The sequence below is a fragment of the Staurois parvus genome, unplaced genomic scaffold (assembly GCF_062004578.1).
Source record: "Staurois parvus isolate SC_StPar_1 unplaced genomic scaffold, SC_StPar_1.0 ptg000414l, whole genome shotgun sequence".
In the NCBI taxonomy this organism is placed as follows: Eukaryota; Metazoa; Chordata; class Amphibia; order Anura; family Ranidae; genus Staurois; species Staurois parvus.
In genome coordinates this window covers 4,206,733-4,225,291 of record NW_028318210.1, presented here as the reverse complement: position 1 = coordinate 4,225,291, position 18,559 = coordinate 4,206,733, and the positions used below count along the sequence as shown (strand labels likewise).

At 41.3% G+C, this 18,559-nt stretch overlaps 1 protein-coding gene across 1 annotated transcript in view; it reads right to left on the bottom strand.

Annotated features, from left to right (window-relative positions):
- Nucleotides 1–18,559, bottom strand: part of DCAF4 (DDB1 and CUL4 associated factor 4) — a 28,624-nt gene that overhangs the window by 8,969 nt on the left and 1,096 nt on the right. The window contains exons 2-10 of the mRNA XM_089686865.1: nt 15,909–16,010; nt 14,486–14,571; nt 14,190–14,344; nt 13,492–13,574; nt 10,492–10,594; nt 10,210–10,353; nt 3,320–3,369; nt 2,633–2,718; nt 1,437–1,535 (exon numbers count right to left, since the gene is read on the bottom strand). Coding sequence (XP_089542991.1) covers nt 1,437–1,535; nt 2,633–2,718; nt 3,320–3,369; nt 10,210–10,353; nt 10,492–10,594; nt 13,492–13,574; nt 14,190–14,344; nt 14,486–14,571; nt 15,909–15,976 — 874 coding nt within the window. The 5' untranslated portion in view covers nt 15,977–16,010. The remainder of the gene's footprint in view (nt 1–1,436; nt 1,536–2,632; nt 2,719–3,319; nt 3,370–10,209; nt 10,354–10,491; nt 10,595–13,491; nt 13,575–14,189; nt 14,345–14,485; nt 14,572–15,908; nt 16,011–18,559) is intronic.

The following is an 18,559-nucleotide window of genomic DNA, read 5'->3' as shown; positions in this document are numbered from 1 at the left end:
CGATCAGACCATCCACTGATCTCTATGTAGCAGCAGATGTAAACAGTAATGTATTTGTTTAATGTATCTGTTTACACGCACCTGGATCAGATCCGCTAAAAACAGCTGGATGGGGATCTGTTCAAAATCCACCTAGCGGATTGGATCAGATAAAAGTCCCATACAGGACAGTAGGCTGTGTCTGCTCTGCATAAGCATAGTGGACAGGAACTTGTCATCCTTCTGCTCAGCCAGGATTAGAGGACAGATCCCTGCTGAGCTGATGAATCCCCTGGCGGAGTCTGCCACTGTGAAGGGGGCTTAACAGTGCATTTTGAATTCACAGTTCCCAATTTACTCCAAAAAAATATGCAAGTGTGAATTTACACTATATTGCCAAAAGTATTGGGACACCCCACCAAATCATTGGATTCAGGTGTGCGCAGAAGTCGCCAACTGTCTGCAGAGTCAATAGCTAAAGATCTCCAAACTTCTTGTGGCCTTCAGATTAGCACAACAGTGCACAGAAAGCTTCATGGAATGGGTTTCCATGGCCAAGCAGCTACATCCAAGCCTTACATCACCAAATGCAATGCAAAGCGCGGAATGCAGTGGTGTAAAGCATGCCACCAATGGACTCTAGAGCAGTGGAGACATGTTCTCTGGAGTGACCAATCACGCTTCTCTGTCTGTTTTGGCCTGACAGCCATGTGCCAAGTGTAAAGTTTGGTGGAGGGGGGATTATGGTGTGGGGTTGTTTTTCAGGGGTTGGGCTTGGCCCGTTAGTTCCAGTGAAGGGAACTCTTAAGGCGTCAGCATACCAAGACATTTTGGACAATTTCATACTCCCAACTTTGTGGGAACAGTTTGGGGATGGCCCCTTCCTGTTCCAACATGACTGCGCACCAGTGCACAAAGCAAGGTCCATAAAGATATGGATGAGCGAGTTTGGGGTGGATGGACTGGGCTGCACCGTCCTGACCTCAACTTGATAGAACACCTTTCGGATGAATTACAGTGGAGACTGCGAGCCAGGCCTTCTCGTCCAACATCAATGCCTGACCTCACAAATGTGCTTCTGGGATAATGGTCAAACATTCCCATAAACACACTCCTAAACCTTGTGGACAGCCTTCCCAGAAGAGTTGAAGCTGTTATAGTTGCAAAGGGTGGGCCAACTCAATATTGAACCCTATGGACTAAGACTGGGATGCCATTAAAGTTCATGTGCGTGTAAAGGCAGGCGTCCCAATACGTTTGGCAATATAGTGTATATCGCCTGTTTAGACCCTTTACAAGTGCCACTGCACTACTATAAGAAAACTAAAACAAGTGTAAACAAGTACATAGATAGTTTTAACGGCATTAACGGCTCTTTTCAATTTCTAGGTATAAATACTGTTAAACCCTAAAAGTATTGCCTAAGTAGTATGTGATCCATTGTTTTTAATACAAACCTGCGGAAAAGCTACAATCCAGTCGAGGGTTTAAGCACCATACACAGCTCCATACATTGGAAACTTTGATATTGTATAGCATTACAGGTTGGCCATCATCTAAAAATTAAGATATAATAAAAAAAGTTTTAAAACTGAGAAGAGATTTGTAATGTTTATTCTGGTTACTAAATATAAATTTCTACTGAAGACGATCACTTAACAATGCAGTGTCAACTCTGAGTTACTGTGTTCAAATCCAACCAGATCTCCATTGATGGAGTATTTATTTTCCTCCCATGTTCAGTAGGTTTTATTCCACAGTTTGAGGCTTCATGCACACTGGCTAAAAAAAAAAAAATGCTTCTCCTAGAGTTTAGCATTTTGCTTGTAGAAGCAACTAATTATCCTGTGTGTCCATGCACATTACGTAGTCTAGAGGCGTTTTTTAAGCTCAGTGTTAGAGGCAGAAAAAAAAACCCTTCTGGTTTGCAGTTTTGAGAGTGATTTTTCTGGCAGAAAAAAATGCTAAACGCTAGTATAAAAAACCACTCAAAATTAGCGTTTTTTTCCTGCCAATAGTAAAAAAGTGCCAAGAGCACTTGCGTTTTTTTTGTTTTTTTTTAAACCAGTGTGCATGGAGCCCAAAACATACAGATAAGATTAATTTCTTCTGCCTAGATTGGCACTTGAATGTATGACTGAGTTTGTGTAACAGTGTACTGGGATTAAGGATTGACTTCATCAGGCTCCTACAGATTCTTAGTACAGCTGTCTGCCCATACTTCTCATACGGGCGGACAGTTACTGAAGAGTGGAAAGATCAATAAACTATGAGTGCGCTCACCAACGCCCACAGAGTTCATTGAGAACTACAGGCCGTCTGCCACGGTCACATATGGTACCTGTATTCCATTCATTCAGAGATTGCTGTGAATGAATGACTTCGCTGTGGGGCCACCGTCACAGAGGCAGAACGGGGGGGGGGGGGGGGGGGGATCATGTTACACCCTAAATATGGGTGTAACATGCTCCCAAAGGTGAACTTATCCTTTAACATATTAGCTGACTTTGTTGGACATTTATTTTTTTCATTCTAAACAACTAGGTGACTATCGGTATTAACATCAACTGAAATGCCTCATAAAAATTTAGCAAAGATCAACTAATGGAATCTCTCTTTAGCTTGTTTACTGTTTTTCGCAAAACAAAATTACCTGCGTCAGGGGCCAAGTTTCTGAACAGACATGCTGGTATAAGGCTAACACAGCCTGGACTATCTTGTCTTCCCAGGAGAGAAATACTGAATTGCCATTAAGGAATATACATAGTCATCAAGTACTCTGCTGTATTTCAAGTGCATCTATGATCAAAATGTAGAATTATATCTTAATTTCCACAATGAATTTCAATTATTTCTAGCCTACTCCTATTAATGTGAACCATCTTGAAGTTTGAAGGCTTACTTTGTGAAGAATCCTGCACATTTACTTCCTTGAATTCTGTGACATATTCACTATGCCCTGTAAGTAGACACCGCTGTGTCACATATTCCACAGAACCTGCTGTCTGGCACAGTCAGTAAAGGAATAACTGCTTACAGTCAGAAAGTTACCGTGGGATATGCAGTCCTTAGAAATAGAAAGTAAACCAAAGAAATGATCAAGAGAAAAGCTGCAAAGCAAGCAGGGAATTCAGGAAGTTGTGGAAAGAGATGGCCAGCAGACAGGCAGCACTCAAGGCATGAAAGGTGATTTCAGTAAGCTTATATTGGATTGTCCAAAATAATTACTGTTTGTATTGTTATTACATTGCTAATGTTATAAAAAGAAAGTGTATGCTGTGACTATATATCTCCTTTAAACTTTGTCTTGTTTATAAAAAAAAAAAAAAAAAAAGGATACAGGACATGTGAGTCTGGTCCAGTGAGTGTGGCCCAACATGCAACATTTACCTTCAAAGGGAAACAAATGCTGTAAGTGACCAAGAAACAGTAAACTCCCAATCTCAATACTGAATAGATAAAATGATGTAGAACAACTTCAGATCTTACACAAATAACTTTATAAAAAGTTTGCCTGACAAAGCACATTGGTGACTCCCACCGTATTGTTCAGGGATGCGCAATTTGTATTGCCAGACGCCCAAGACATGTAGTTCCAGGCGAGGTGCAGGTAGTTTTTGTTTGCATTTAGCACTGCTGCAGGCAAACAGCAGGACTTGTCAGGTGGAAGCATTCAGGAGACTCGATTGCTTGCATACATGCTGAGAAAGAGCGCCCCCCCCCCCCCGCACATGTGCCTGCTCTGTATCCCGGGCTCCGCTTGCCCATCTGCGGACACAGGTTGGGAATAGTGGGCGATGCTGGTTACACACATCCACAGATAAAATACCTCTTCCCAAAAATGTTGAGGCCCCCCACCACCACAAATACACACATGCAAATGCAAGCGTCAGGGCGCCTACACATATTGCCGCACATGCTGGAGTGGGAGCAATATTTCTAGCACCAGACCTCTTCCATAGCACTAACCTAATGACCTATAGGTGTTTTTATAAAGTGTCACCTATAGAAAATATAGGGTACTGAAGTTTGTCGCCATTTCATGGGTGCACGCAAATTTAAGATTTGACATGTTGGGTATCTATTTACTCGGTGCAAGCTCATCTTTTATATTTTCCCAAAAAATTGGGGAATTTATTGTGTTGTTGTGCCCTAAAATTAACATTAGTGTGTTTTTTAACTGAAATTTTGCGTTTCCTAAACCTTTGCGGTAATATCATGTGGCATAAAAAATTGGGGCTACAACTATTTTATTCTCTAGGGTGTCTGATTTCAGAAAATATGTTTTGGGGGTTATATGCAATCTTCAGGCCTAAGGTGATATTTTTAAATGTGTGCAAAAAAACATAAACAATCAAAAACTGCTCTGGCAGTGAAAGTGTTAAAGGATACGTTCATCTTCAGGGAACACGTTAAATGTTCGACTTTTTTTGAATTTGTTTTGTTTTCTTAAGGTGGAACATGTAACATGTTCCCGCTCCTGCAGTACCTCGGTGATCCAAGCCCTTTGTGTCACAACAGTATGGGGAGAAGTTCCCTGTACCCGATGTCACTTTTTGAAAAGAGAGCGACTGTGCGGCACTCTGCCCACACAGCCATATCATTCATTCAAAGAGTTCTGTGAATAAATCAACTACAACTTACTTCCTGTCAGTGTGAAACTGCCTGCCCAAAACAATGTACAGGCAGATTACACTGACAGTCTGCAGGAGTCCTGCATTATACCCACAAACTGCTGATCACTGGTGCAATGCTTTCCAGGCTCCTAAAATGTTTTTTAAATAAATAGTAAATGCACATTTTTTTTTACCTGCAAAAAAAAAATGAATGTTTTATTCTTTTTTTTAAAGGTGAACTTATCCTTTAATGGAGCGGACTCCAGAGGTTGATTTGGCTGCTCAGCATGTGCTTGTACAGAGCACCCAAGTGCTTCCATGTGTGAGTCACCTGAAGGAATAAAGTCCCTGGATGCAGTGCTGGAGACAGGCAGGGAGGTGAGGAGGAGATACACAGTGCAATGTTAAAAATATTAAAAGTTTAAGTTGCCATAAAGCCCTTTTTGTTTTTAAAAGCCACACCGCAGATTTAAACATGGTTTTGGTTAAAATTATTGTTTTTCTTTTATCAGAACAAGTAGCTTGTCCTGACAGACAGGTAGATTGGGACCCCTACTTAGTCCTTGGATACGTCGTTTTTTAAAAAATGTCCAAACCCCTGTTAAACGCTTCCAACGCCGCTCTATAGCAGAAATACTGCTATATTGATGCACGTGTGTGCAAAATCACATATATATATATATACACATGATTTTCGCAGTTCCGGGTAGGGGGGCATGTGCGTGCCCTACCCACGCCGCCATTTGCGGCCTTGCCTGTCAATCACAGAGTCCCGGCCGGTGATTCCCTGCTGGCAATCTCCAAGGATTTCCGACGGGGGAGAGACCTGTATGTAAACAATGCAGATCTCTCCCGTCAGCTCCTGCACACTGCTTTGTATAACAGAGCCATACAAAGCAGTGTGCTTACAGTGAAATACACACACATCCTACATATTAAAACAGCACACAGTTAACCTTTTGATCTCTCCAGAGGTTAACCCCTTCCTGCCCAGTGCCAATAGTAGAATGTCAGTGCTTTTTATTAGCACTGATCGCTGTATTGGAGTCACTGGGGATGCCCCCCCCCAGTGTCAGAATGCCCGCCGCAGCCCTGCTATAAGTTGCTGATCGCCACCATTACTAGTTAAAAAAAAAAAAAAGAAATTCCAATATACAGTGGGGATCGAAAGTTTGGGCACCCCAGCTAAAAATTTGTATTAATGTGCATAAAGAAGCCAAGGAAAGATGGAAAAATCTCCAAAAGGCATCAAATTACAGATTAGACATTCTTATAATATGTCAACAAAAGTTAGATTTTATTTCCATCATTTACACTTTCAAAATAACAGAAAACAAAAAAATGGCGTCTGCAAAAGTTTGGGCACCCTGCAGAGTTAATATCTTGTACTGCCCCCTTTGGCAAGTATCACAGCTTGTAAACGCTTTTTGTAGCCAGCCAAGAGTCTTTCAATTCTTGTTTGAGGTATCTTTGCCCATTCTTCCTTACAAAAGTCTTCCAGTTCTTTGAGATTCCTGGGCTGTCTGTCACGCACTGCTCTTTTAAGGTCTATCCATAGATTTTCAATTATGTTGAGGTCAGGAGATTGTGAAGGCCATGGCAAAACCTTCAGTTTACGTCTCTTGATGTAATCCCCCGTGGATTTAGAGGTGTGTTTAGGATCATTATCCATTTGTAGAAGCCATCCTCTCTTTAACTTCAGCTTTTTCACAGATGGCATCAAGTTACCATCCAAAATTTGCTGAAATTTTATTGAATCCATTTTTCCTTCTACTCGTGAGATGTTCCCTGTGCCACTGGCTGCAACACAACCCCAAAGCATGATTGATCCAACCCCATGCTTAACAGTTGGACAGAGGTTCTTTTCATTAAATTCTGTGCCACTTCTTCTCCAAACATACCTTTGCTCATTCCGGCCAAAAAGTTCAATTTTAACCTCATCGGTCCACAGAACTTGTTTCCAAAATGCATCAGCCTTGTCTATATGTTCATTTGCAAAGTTAAAACGATGATTTTTGTGGTGAGGTTGTAGAAGAGGTTTTCTTCTGATGACTCTTCCATGAAGACCATATTTGTACAAGTATCTCTTTATAGTGGAATAGTGTACCACAACTCCAGTGTCTGCCAGATCTTTCTGGAGGGATCGTGCAGTCAAACGTGGGTTTTGAATTGTTTTTCTCACAATCCTGCGAGCTGTTCTGTCTGATATTTTTCTTGGTCTTCCAGATCTTGCTTTAACTTCCACTGTTCCTGATGACTGCCATTTCTTAATTACATTCCGAACAGAGGATATTGACATCTGAAAACGCTTTGCTATCTTCTTATAGCCTTCTCCAGCTTTGTGAGCGTCAACTATTTTCAGTTTCAGTTTTCTAGACAACTGCTTAGAAGAACCCATGGTGCTGATCGTTGGGGCAAGGTCAGATGAGTCTGGGCATTTAAAACCTTTGAGATTGACATCACCTGGTCTTTCCAGACGATGATTGAGAACAATCTTTGACACTGGCAGGTCTCAGCTTGGCAAAGGGGGCGGTGCATGCTATAAATTCTGCAGGGTGCCCAAACTTTTGCAGACGCCATTTTTTTGTTTTCTGTTATTTTGAAAGTGTAAATGATGGAAATAAAATCTAACTTTTGTTGACATATTATAAGAATGTCTAATCTGTAATTTGATGCCTTTTGGAGATTTTTCTATCTTTCCTTGGCTTCTTTATGCACATTAATACAAATTTTTAGCTGGGGTGCCCAAACTTTCGATCCCCACTGTATATATATTACCATTTGTAAACGCTATAACGTTTACGTAAACCAATTAATTTACACGTATTGGGTTTTTCCTTTTTTTTTTAGAAAAGACGTGTAGCAGAAAACATTTTGACCTAAATTTATGATGAAATTTGAGTGTTACATTTTTTTTACTGGACATGTTTCATAGCAAAAAGTCAAAAATATATTTTTTCCCAAAACTGTCGGTCTTTTTTTGTTTATAGCGCAAAAAATTAAAACCGCAAAAGGTGATCAAGTACCACCAAAAGAAAGCTCTATTTGTGGGGAAAAAAGGACATAAATTTAATTTGGGTACAGCGTTGCATGACTGCACAATTTTCTGTTAAAGTAATACAAAAAGTGGCCTGGTAAGGAAAAGGGGTAAATCCTCTGGAGGGCAAGTGGGTACTAAACACTCAATGACAAGTAGAACATGGCTGCATGGCCAAAACAAAGGTAGACAGATCTGTGGCCATACAAATCCAACCAGGTTAGCTGAAAGACTATATTATAAGAACAGTAGTACTATGACTGCAGAAAGTTACAGATGTGTTTCAGGTACAACTGAATCTGCATTGAAAATCTTGTAAAAAATATGTTATGAGGGGACAAAACAAAAACTGTTGTGTTAACGCTACTGACAAACTGCATTATACAGAAATGGCCAAAATATTGGCACCCCTGCCTGTCAGATAATGCACCACTTTGTCCAGAAAACAGTTGCAACTAGAAAATCTACAATTTCTGGGGAAATTGTGTAAAGTGTTCTTGCAAGTAACCCTTACCAAGTAATGATGAAATGTAAGCAGTGCACATAGCAAGCCTGATAGTGAGAAATGGATTTCAGCTTATATTTTGGAGCTCACAGTTAGCCTCAATGACACAGCTGCGTGTGAGTCATGTTTGGTTGCTATAGCAACTCAGTCAGGAATGTCAGCAGGTCTGTTGTAAACACAGTGTTTAAACTTGCCAACTTCACTGGCGATTGCCATCTTCAAACGCTTGTAGTTTTAAAAGTGTAAATGCTACTGCGAAGAGCTTGGTATTGCAAAAATCACAAGAAACTGAGCTAAATGTTGATGTATAGTATGTGTCTGAAAGATAAAAAATGAAGGCACAGTCGCAGTTTAAAAACGTCCCTTAAAATTTCCGGTGTCTAGAGTGGAGTTTCAATGAAAGTCAATGGGAGGGGTGAGGTGCAAACAAATGGTCATATTGTGAAAACTATAAGAACTATGGCTTAGCCGTGGACATTTTTAGTGACAGCAGGGTTAGCTGAACGTTTTGATATAAGATATGTGTAGGTGGGCTTGAAAATGACAGAGTGATGGCAGTTTACAAATCATGTTCTGATTTTGCCTTCCACACTGTAGCTGTGCTCTGCTGCCACTGTAGATGCACCATTCATTCCTATGGGAAAATTTTGCCACAAAAACCGCAATATTTCTTGAACGATTCGGCGAAACGTTCCACAAAGTAATAGCAATCCGATCGGGAACAATCCGCACGTTTTGATATATTACTTGTCTTTGTAGTGTAAAAACTGTGGGAGGAGTTAGCGTGGCAAATTTGGCTATAAGAATAAGAATATACTTGTGAGATAACAATAAGTGTTCCTGCTATGCAAGAACACTTAATTACAAATGTTTAGGCATGCTCATGTTTATATTGGTATGACACAAAAAAAAGGAGAAACAAAAAGCCAAATTTGACATTCCGCGCAAAACCCCAAAAATGGACTGGACAAAATTATTGGGACTCCAATTTAATGTTTGATAGCACACCTGTTGGAGAAAATAACTGAAATCAACTGCTTCCTGTAACCATAAAGAAGTTTCATACACCTCTACTGGAATTTTGGACCACTCTTCTTTCGCCAACTGCTCCAGGTCTCTAAGATTGGAAGGGTTCTTTTTCCCAACTGCCGTTTTGAGATCTCTCCACAACAGCTCTATGGGATTGGGATTGTTTCTCCCATTTTTGTGTCATACCAATACAAACAAAAGAAATAAACATGAGACTATCTAAACATTTGTAATTGCAACAATTTTCTGGGCAAAGTGGTGCATTATCTGAGAGAATTGCAGGGGTGCCAATATTTATGGCCATGACTGTATGTCATTTTTATATTGCCCATAGTTAGATTTTAACTTTTTGTTCCTTAAACACTGTGTGACACTACTCCTATCAGCTGCCAAATCATGCACCCTTGTCCTATGTGCAAATGCATCTCTCCTAATCATGACGTGGTAACAGCTTCACCTCAGATTTAGTCTATAACTGCTGGCTGAACATGCAAGCATCAGTAAATCATCCTGTAAGCCAAAACATAAGGGGAGGGGGGCAATGCTGCTACTCTGTACATGCACAGAGAGTGAGCATAGCCACCCCAGGGTAGAAAGTGCATTACTGGCAGGATCAAAAGGTAAAAATTGAATTAATTATGCAGTCATTTATGTCTAACAATGTAGCATATATTGAACATCTGATACCTAATCTATGACCTGCCGTGTCACAGACACCCTGCCTGCACTTAATTTGAATATTCCCAGTGGGTGCCCTCACATCAGGATGTCAACAGTGCAACCATCTCTTGAATCACATTGGCAAATGCCACCTCTAAATCAGAACCATTAAGTGAACACAATGCACATCCTAATTACATAATAGCATGTCTGTTCACGAGATACATTTCTCTGCATGTCACTATGCTAGTGCAAACATACAGTATACTGCACTGCTAAACTACATACAACTACATACAACATAATTATATTTGTGAACATTAAACCATGTGATGCAGCGCAGACTGACAAAGCAGTTTCCACACCCAACAATCTTTGAATACCTTATGATTTGTAAAGTAGGGATTATCGTGGCTTTCCACAGTGGGCACATCTTTCCACAGTCCGTTAATGTTCAGAAGACCATATTTACAGAACCCATTCTCCATGTCACTTACTGCAAATAATCTCTGGCATGATGAATCTGCCTGGAAAAAGTGCAATTTGATCACCACTGCAGATTAGTTAATTAAAACAGAGAAATAAATGTACATCTGTACCAACATTAGAAACTGTCTCTTTATATGTACAGCCTGAGAATAAATGTTTTAATATTGTGAACCTACCAGAATAAACTCAAACTTGTGTGCTCCTGGACCAACAGGCTCAGGATTGGCAATATGTACTTCCTTTCTCTGCATACAGTTCACTTTGAGTTCATGGACACGCCTGCAACAAAAAACATTATAAGGCTGCATGCACACTAGCATTTTTTTATTAGCTCAAAAATGCTATATTATTGCAAGTGTGAGGAATTGTTTCCATGCATAATTCTTGCTGTATAGTCTTGTTCCTGTTTTGACAATAGAGCGTGCTCTAAAAGAGACCTTAGTGGCTGGAAGCAAAAGTGACCTGTTGTTTGGTAAGCTTATACTGATTCACTGTATGTAGCATCCTAGGCAATGCAACTAGACAATGTTGTAATCCTTCCCCTTATTCAGTATATGTATGCTGTGGTTGTTTCATGAAAGCTTATGTAGTTTTTGTATGTAAACATTTACTTTTTACGAAAATAAAAACTTGTTTGGATTAAAATAAACAAATACATATTTTATTTACATTATTTGTATATATATATATATATAAATATATATATATACACATATACATACACACATATATATATACACACACACACCATATTACCAAAGTATTGTGATGCTCCTCCAATCATTGGTTTCAGGTGTTCCAATCTCCTCCATGGCCACAGGTGTATAAAATCAAGCACCTAGGCATGCAGACTGCTTCTACAAACATTTGTGAAAGAATGGCTCGCTCTCAGGAGCTCAGTGAATTCAAGCATGGTACTGTGATAGGTTGCCACCTGCGCAATAAGTCCATCTATGAAATATCCTTGCTACTAAATATTCTGTTAGTGGTATTATAACAAAGTGGAAGCAACTGGGAACAACAGTAACTCAGCCACAAAGTGGTAGGCCACGTAAAATGACAGAGCGGGGTCAGCGTATGCTGAAGCGCACAGTGCGCAGAAGTCAACAACTGTCTGCAGAGTCAATAGCTAAAGACCTCCAAACTATGTGTGGCCTTCAGATTAGCACAACAGTGCGTAGAGAGCTTCAAAAAATGGGTTTCCATGCCCGAGCAGCTGCATCCAAGCCTTACATCACCAAGTGCAATGCAAAACATCGGATGCAGTGGGGTAAAGCACGCTGCCACTGGACTCTAGAGCAGTGGAGATGTGTTCTCTGGAGTAATGAATTACGCTTCTCTGTCTGGCAATCCGACAGACGTATCTGGGTTTGGTGGTTGCCAGAACGGTACTTGCCTGACTGTATTGTGCCACATGTAAAGTGTGTGAAGGGAACTCTTAAGATGTCAGCATACCAAGACATATTGGACAATTTTATGCTCCCAACTGTTTGAGAACAGTTTGGGGATGGCCCCTTCCTGTTCTAACATGACTGCGCACCAGTGCACAAAGCAAGGTCCATAAAGACATGGATGAGCGAGTTTGGGGTGGAGGAACTTGACTGGTTGCAAAGAGTCCTGACCTCAACCCGATAGGAAACCTTTGAGATGAATTAGAGCGGAGATTGCGAGCCAAGGCCTTCTCATCTGACATCAGTGCCTGACCTCACAAATGCGCTTCTGGGATAATGGTCAAACATTCCCATAGACACACTCCTAAACCTTGTGGACAGTCTTCCCAGAAGAGTTGAAGCTGTTATAGCTGCAAAGGGTGGGCCAACTCAATATTGAACCCTATGGACTAAGACTGGGATTCCATTAAAGTTTATTTGCGTGTAAAGGCAGGCCAACCAATACTTTTGGCAATATAGTGTGTATGTATGCTTGTGTGTGTGTGTGTGTGTGTGTGTGTGTATGTATACATATATATATATATATATATATATATATATATATATAATGTATTTAATTCTATACCTAACAAGGATGATGGATGCCAGCAGACAGGTCTTTAAAGGAGACAGAAGACAAAACATTTAAGGGGTTAAAGTACACCTCTTCTTCAGGGCTTTAAGTCATATAAAAATTTAAATATCAATATATCTGAAATAGCCGAATTCAGGGCTTAAAATTTCAAGTCCTGAGCTACTAGCCAGGCCTTAAGAGTTACTCGCCACCAACAAACACACACAGAGACACCTGTACACACACACAGACATGTACAAACACACAGAAACATGTACACACACATACAGACACATATATACATACAGACACATATATACATACAAGCACACATACACACAGATACATGTACATACACAGAAATATACACGCACAGACATGTACATGTACATACAGACACATGTACGTGCACACACACGCAGACACATGTACAGATACACACATGTACATACACACAGACACATGTACATGCATACACAGACACAAACGTACACACAAGTACACACACACCACACCCCCCATAAAAAGTTGCAGTACTTCGTTGTTTACTCATAGAGCCGGGTACTGCACTCTAGGGGGAGGCCAAGAGCACAGCACACACTCCTTCCTTTGCTTTCACTGCGCTCAGCTATTGAGCAGTCTGACAGCTCCCAGTGCCAATGACAGATCCGGCCTGAGCTCCGAGCCTGCTCACCAAGACGGCCCTGGGGGACACACTCGCCCCCACCATAATTTCCACTCGCCATTGGCGAGTAGGTGAGTGGAAATTTCAAGCCCTGGCCTAATTAACTCTGCATAGAGCTAGAACCTTTGTTGGGGTTTTAGAGCTACTTGTAACCCTTTTGGGTAAATGCGCTTCACATGCTGTACTAATGACACCAGGAAAAGAAATGGAGGCACCCAGAGACACCAGGACAGAAAGGCAATAAAACCCACAAAGAGCCTCCACCCATCCCCATTATACTAAATAAAGTTAAAATCATAATGACTCCATCAAAATATACTGTATCAGTATCCTTTGGTCAAATGTCAGTGATTAGATTTGACACAGCACTATACACTAGGTAAAACACTTTAAAATACTGTATAATCAACCCGTAATGTTTTACCCTTAAAAAAATCCAAAAAATGAAGGAGCATGTAGTGGACCCGTATTATAATTTTATTTTTACCTGCAGTATGTTGTAAATGGCATCAGTCCAAGCTGTCGTTTCCACACTAGCATAGATGCATTTACTCCAGGCCTGGTGGATTTCTGAATAAACCAAGAATTTTTATTGAACATTAACAGTAATCACATCTGGCAACAGATAATTACATCCTGAAACAGGACAATCTTGTCTGGTCCACATTTCATGATTACATTCAAAGTTCTTGTCTCAAACCTTTATCATTACTAAACTGTTTGTATGTTATAAAAGGGCAGCATAATAGCCATTTAGATCAAAGGTCAATATAGGACACTACATATATGATGATAACATTTAAAACCACTTCATACCAGAACGCAGTGTGGGAAACCCATGCTCCGTATCCCACAACATGTTAAAAATGCACTGCACTTGCAAACTGCAGTGGGTGTCAGTGTTAACTTAATGATACCCCAAACACAGGTCTCTAACTCAGTGTGTTTGCCTGCACCGATTTGCATGGTACAGTAGTGCCATGTCATCCGGTTGCTGTGCATTTTTTAATATAGTGTATGCACCACCTTTGCTGCAGTCCGAATTAATTTCACCCCATTCAAATGGGCGGGCTGAAATCACACTGTACAGTGCATTCCTTTGTGATTCATGGTGTGAACTAGCCCTTCTAAGAAGGGTAAAAACACTTGTCAGTGCTATATCAAACTTACCAAACCAGCACCCACCTTTCTATTTTTGTCTTCTTCAAGAAGTTGAAGCCTTTTCTGTTCCATTTCCTTCTGCATTATACCCTCTCTAGTCAATGGGTTACAGTTATTGTGTCCTGGAAGCAGGCGAAAATACCTGTTCTTTTCGGGGTCATAGTAAAACCCTGGTAGTTCTAAAAGGAATAAAAAAAACCCTGTGATTTACTTATTCATGGTCTCTGTGGGTCCCATTTATAATAACACTGTTATAGCACATGAGAATATGTATTGCATTTATATGTATAAAAACTGGGCATATGCAAAACTGTTGTTACCTGGCACTGAAGATCTCTGATTACTACTAGCGGATGAACTTGCTAGTGTGCTTGATTCTGATGATTCCGATATACCTGACCTATACCTAATTAGAAGAAATAAAATGTCATTAGTAGACCTTATAAATACAAAGGGAGCGTGTTAAAGGTACAGAGGTGCAGAGAATCTGTAGAAGACGGTAGTTTTTTTCCTGCCTTACAAGCTAGTGTTGATTAAAAGTATCCATGAAGTCAGCAAGTTTGTTATTCTTCATGTATACTGTTCAATTACTGAGCAATTAAAAATGAAAGAAAATCATACATGCTTCCTTCCAAAGCCAAATCAAAAAATACTGGAATAATGATTGGACATCAGAAAAAATCTAATTAGAGCAAAAGTAACAAAATTGCAAACAAAGAACATAATCAATAAAGTACACCTGTCAGGATTAAATCGTATAGCCTGTTAAACTCTCCTTTCCAGAGTCGTTGTCGTCATTCTCTGATTGCAATGTTAATGCTTTGGCTTCACTGCTTTATGAGTTACTGACCGACGGACAACAAGAGTACAGGTATGAGAAATTCTGACACTTATAGTATGCTAGTTGACATCGATGACTCAAATGTATCTTAGCCAGACACAGCTAGGCAATTAGCATGTTCAGAAGTAGGTCAGAAAAGGCAGCCCACATATTAGTCGTATATTAGGTCTACTTTAATGCATGCTAAGACAACTAACATGCCATTAGGCTGTTTACAGCAGATTTTTGGTATGCAAAATATACGATTGAAAGAGTTTTGTTATATCTGTTTAATAAGTGCTAAAAAAAACCCTGTTGATCCTGCCATAAATATTGTGAGTGAATTACTTCCTGTGTTCTCTGTCTATGTTGCACTGTTATCAGTTAGCACTGTTCACAGTTCTCTGCGAACTACAGAAACCCCACTCCATATATTATAAAGAAAAGAGATTAGGAAGTGTTCTGTAATCCTACCACTTTTCCTGTCCTATGGCGACAACATTGCTCCTCCAAAGATGCAGTGAGTGGGCACTGTCACACTAGTACATGAAGTGTGTTATTGGCTAGATCCCTAGGTGAAAATAATGAAGTAACAGCCTGGAAAAATGAAACCAAAGCAGCCACTGCCTCTCAGTAAGGTAAGCTGCAATATTTTACATTTTTATCCTTGGGTTTAGATAACCTCTAAGAATCTATTAGCTTTCTTTAAATACTTTAGACTTAAAAACTTCGGATTTTTAATAAAGAAAAAGGATTTAATTAACCTCAGATCGTGTTGATGCTGAGTAATTGTAGGGTACGTGAAACTCCACAACAGTAAGCAGCAATGTAGAAAACGCGAGTGGCTTATGTTTCACAGTCTGTCCCCAGATAACATGATCAGAAAGTTAGTATTTGCATACTTTGAAGGAGAGCGCATATACCTTTTATTAAAGTGCCTCTGAGAATTATTTCTCCACCATTTACGATTATTCTCTCTCTTAGGACCCATTTCTTTTGTCTGGTAACATTAACATTGCTCGAGGCTGTAAAAATATATTCAGTTAGTATACACAAATCACTGAACTAATCACAAGCGCTAGCAGTTATTTTAGCGCAACAAAAATGGAATAATTTAGTTGCGCATATATATCTATATACACACACACACAGATACATACATACATATACAGCCCTCGAAATTTCCACTCGCCCGCTCACACTGGGTGAGTGGAAATAAGGTGGAGGCGAGCACTGCTGGGATTAGGGGTGTGTGAGGGGGACAGCGGTGGGGGCGGTAATAAGTGATCTCCTGTATGTCTTTCCAGGAGATTGCTGCTTGTCACCGCCCCCACCGCTCATCCCTGATCGTTGCCACCCTCCAGCTGTGTGCTTTTCAGTGCCCAGCCCCTCCCCGTCCTCCGCACCAAAGGAGAACAGGGAAGAGAGGCTAGATCTGCTCTGCCTCCCCCTGTCCCTGGCCACACTCCAGTCCCTGCAGCTGCAGAGGATGTGTGGGTGGGAAATTGTACACAGAGCAGCAGACAGCTCTGATGCATGACTGAGCCAGTGAGTCTGACCTCCCTTCCTTCCACTCACCCCTCCCTTCCTTGAACCCACCTCTCCCTTCCTTCCATCTATCCCTTCCTTCCTTCCACCCACCCCTCCCTTCCTTGAACCCACCTCTCCCTTCCTTCCACTCACCCCTCACTTCCCTCCAATCCTTTCTTCCACCCCTTCCTTCCACTCACCCTTTACTTCCTTCCCACCCTTCCCTTCTTTCCACCCCTCCCTTCGTTCTTGCCTTCCTTCCACCCCTCCCTTCCTTCTTGCCTTCCTTCCACCCCTCCCTCCCTTCTTGCCTTCCTTCCACCCCTCCCTCCCTTCTTGCCTTCCTTCCACCCCTCCCTCCCTTTCTTCCTTCATTCTGCATAACACCTTTAACAGTGCCATTTCATGAGATAATTTACGAGTGCGTGTTTAGGGAGGGCTGATGGGAAGTAACTTGTAAGTCCTGGCTAGTAGCTCGGGTCTTGAAATTTTAAGCCCTGTATATGAAGCCAGGTGCTCGTGTAGATAGGGTAGTCATATATTCACCTACCCTTAACTCTGATTTCAATTCTGGTTAGATGGTGTGTTGGGAATCACCCTCATTGTTCTAAAGGGCAATACTACACAAATGATTTAGACTGAAGCTACCTGCCATTCTCATTGAATAAGTCCTTCCTACCACAGTCTGCAATAGTTGGCTCTGGGCTCACCATAGTTCTCCATTTAGGCAAAGGCTAAGGTCTTCCCCATTTCTGGGTTAATTGTGTTCACAACATCGGCAATAAGTTCCACTTCTACCTCCAAGATCTGTTTATTGAATTATCTGCAAGTTCATTTTAAGCTGTGCATTTCTCTCTGTGATCTCTCAACTCTATTGATGAGATTCTTCCATCCCAACACACACAGGTCTGGTGCCAGAAATGTGACATGTCGTGTTTGGCTGTCTGCTGTTGTGGTCCCTTAGCAGTGATTTTAGGGCCGGTCAGACCACGTTGGGCAGTGTACAGGGTGAAAGGTATTTGACAGCTATGTTTACATTTTCCTGGTATCAAACAGCCTGGGTAACAGGTAGGGTTGCAACCTCACAGTTAGGCTAGGTTCACACTTGAACATCTGCATTTTCATGTGTTTTTGTGTGCACACTATTTAATGCATTTTTGTCAGCAATGGAAGCACCTGCACCTTTTTCCAAGCTGCAGAGAAGCACATTGCATAGGTGTGAACGGCCCCTATAGACAATAAAAGGATTCCTTCTGTCTTGCATTGCTGTGTGACAAATTGCACTGCACAATGTATGGATTGCACTAACTCTGAAGCAGTGTCAACAATTAATGGTAAAGATATAACATGGGGAGAAGTTTTTGTTCCAGAAGAATAATAACTTTAGGGCTCATTTACACGTGGTAAAAATGGACGGTTGAGCCGCATTTTTCACCACCACCCCAACTGCCCCTCCTTAAAGAGGTTCTAAAGTCTTGTTTTTTTTTTAACTTAAAGCATTCTATGCACAAAGGTAAAAAACACTCTAATACTAGTGTACCCCCTCCCTGTTCCATAACACTAAGCTGAGTGCTCCATCGATCCAGCGCTGTGCCTGGCTGCAGCTCTTCTCCCCTCATTTCCTGCCATCACATGAGATTCTGAAAGCAGTGGGAGCCATAGGGTCCGGCTGCTGTCAAACAAATCCTGTGAGGAGGTAGCAGGGGTGTGCTGGTGGTCAGTGGAACTTTGCCCCCTCGTGCTGGTGCTCAGTGGAACTTTGCCCCCTCGTGCTGGTGCTCAGTGGAACTTTGCCCCCTCGTGCTGGTGCTCAGTGGAACTTTGCCCCCTCGTGCTGGTGCTCAGTGGAACTTTGCCCCGCTGTGCTGGTGCTCAGTGGAACTTTGCCCCGCTGTGCTGGTGCTCAGTGGAACTTTGCCCCGCTGTGCTGGTGCTCAGTGGAACCTTGCCCCCTTGTGCTGGTGCTCAGTGGAACTTTTCCCCCTTGTGCTGGTGATCAGTGGAACTTTGCCCCCTCTGTGCTGGTGGTCAGTGGAACTTTGCC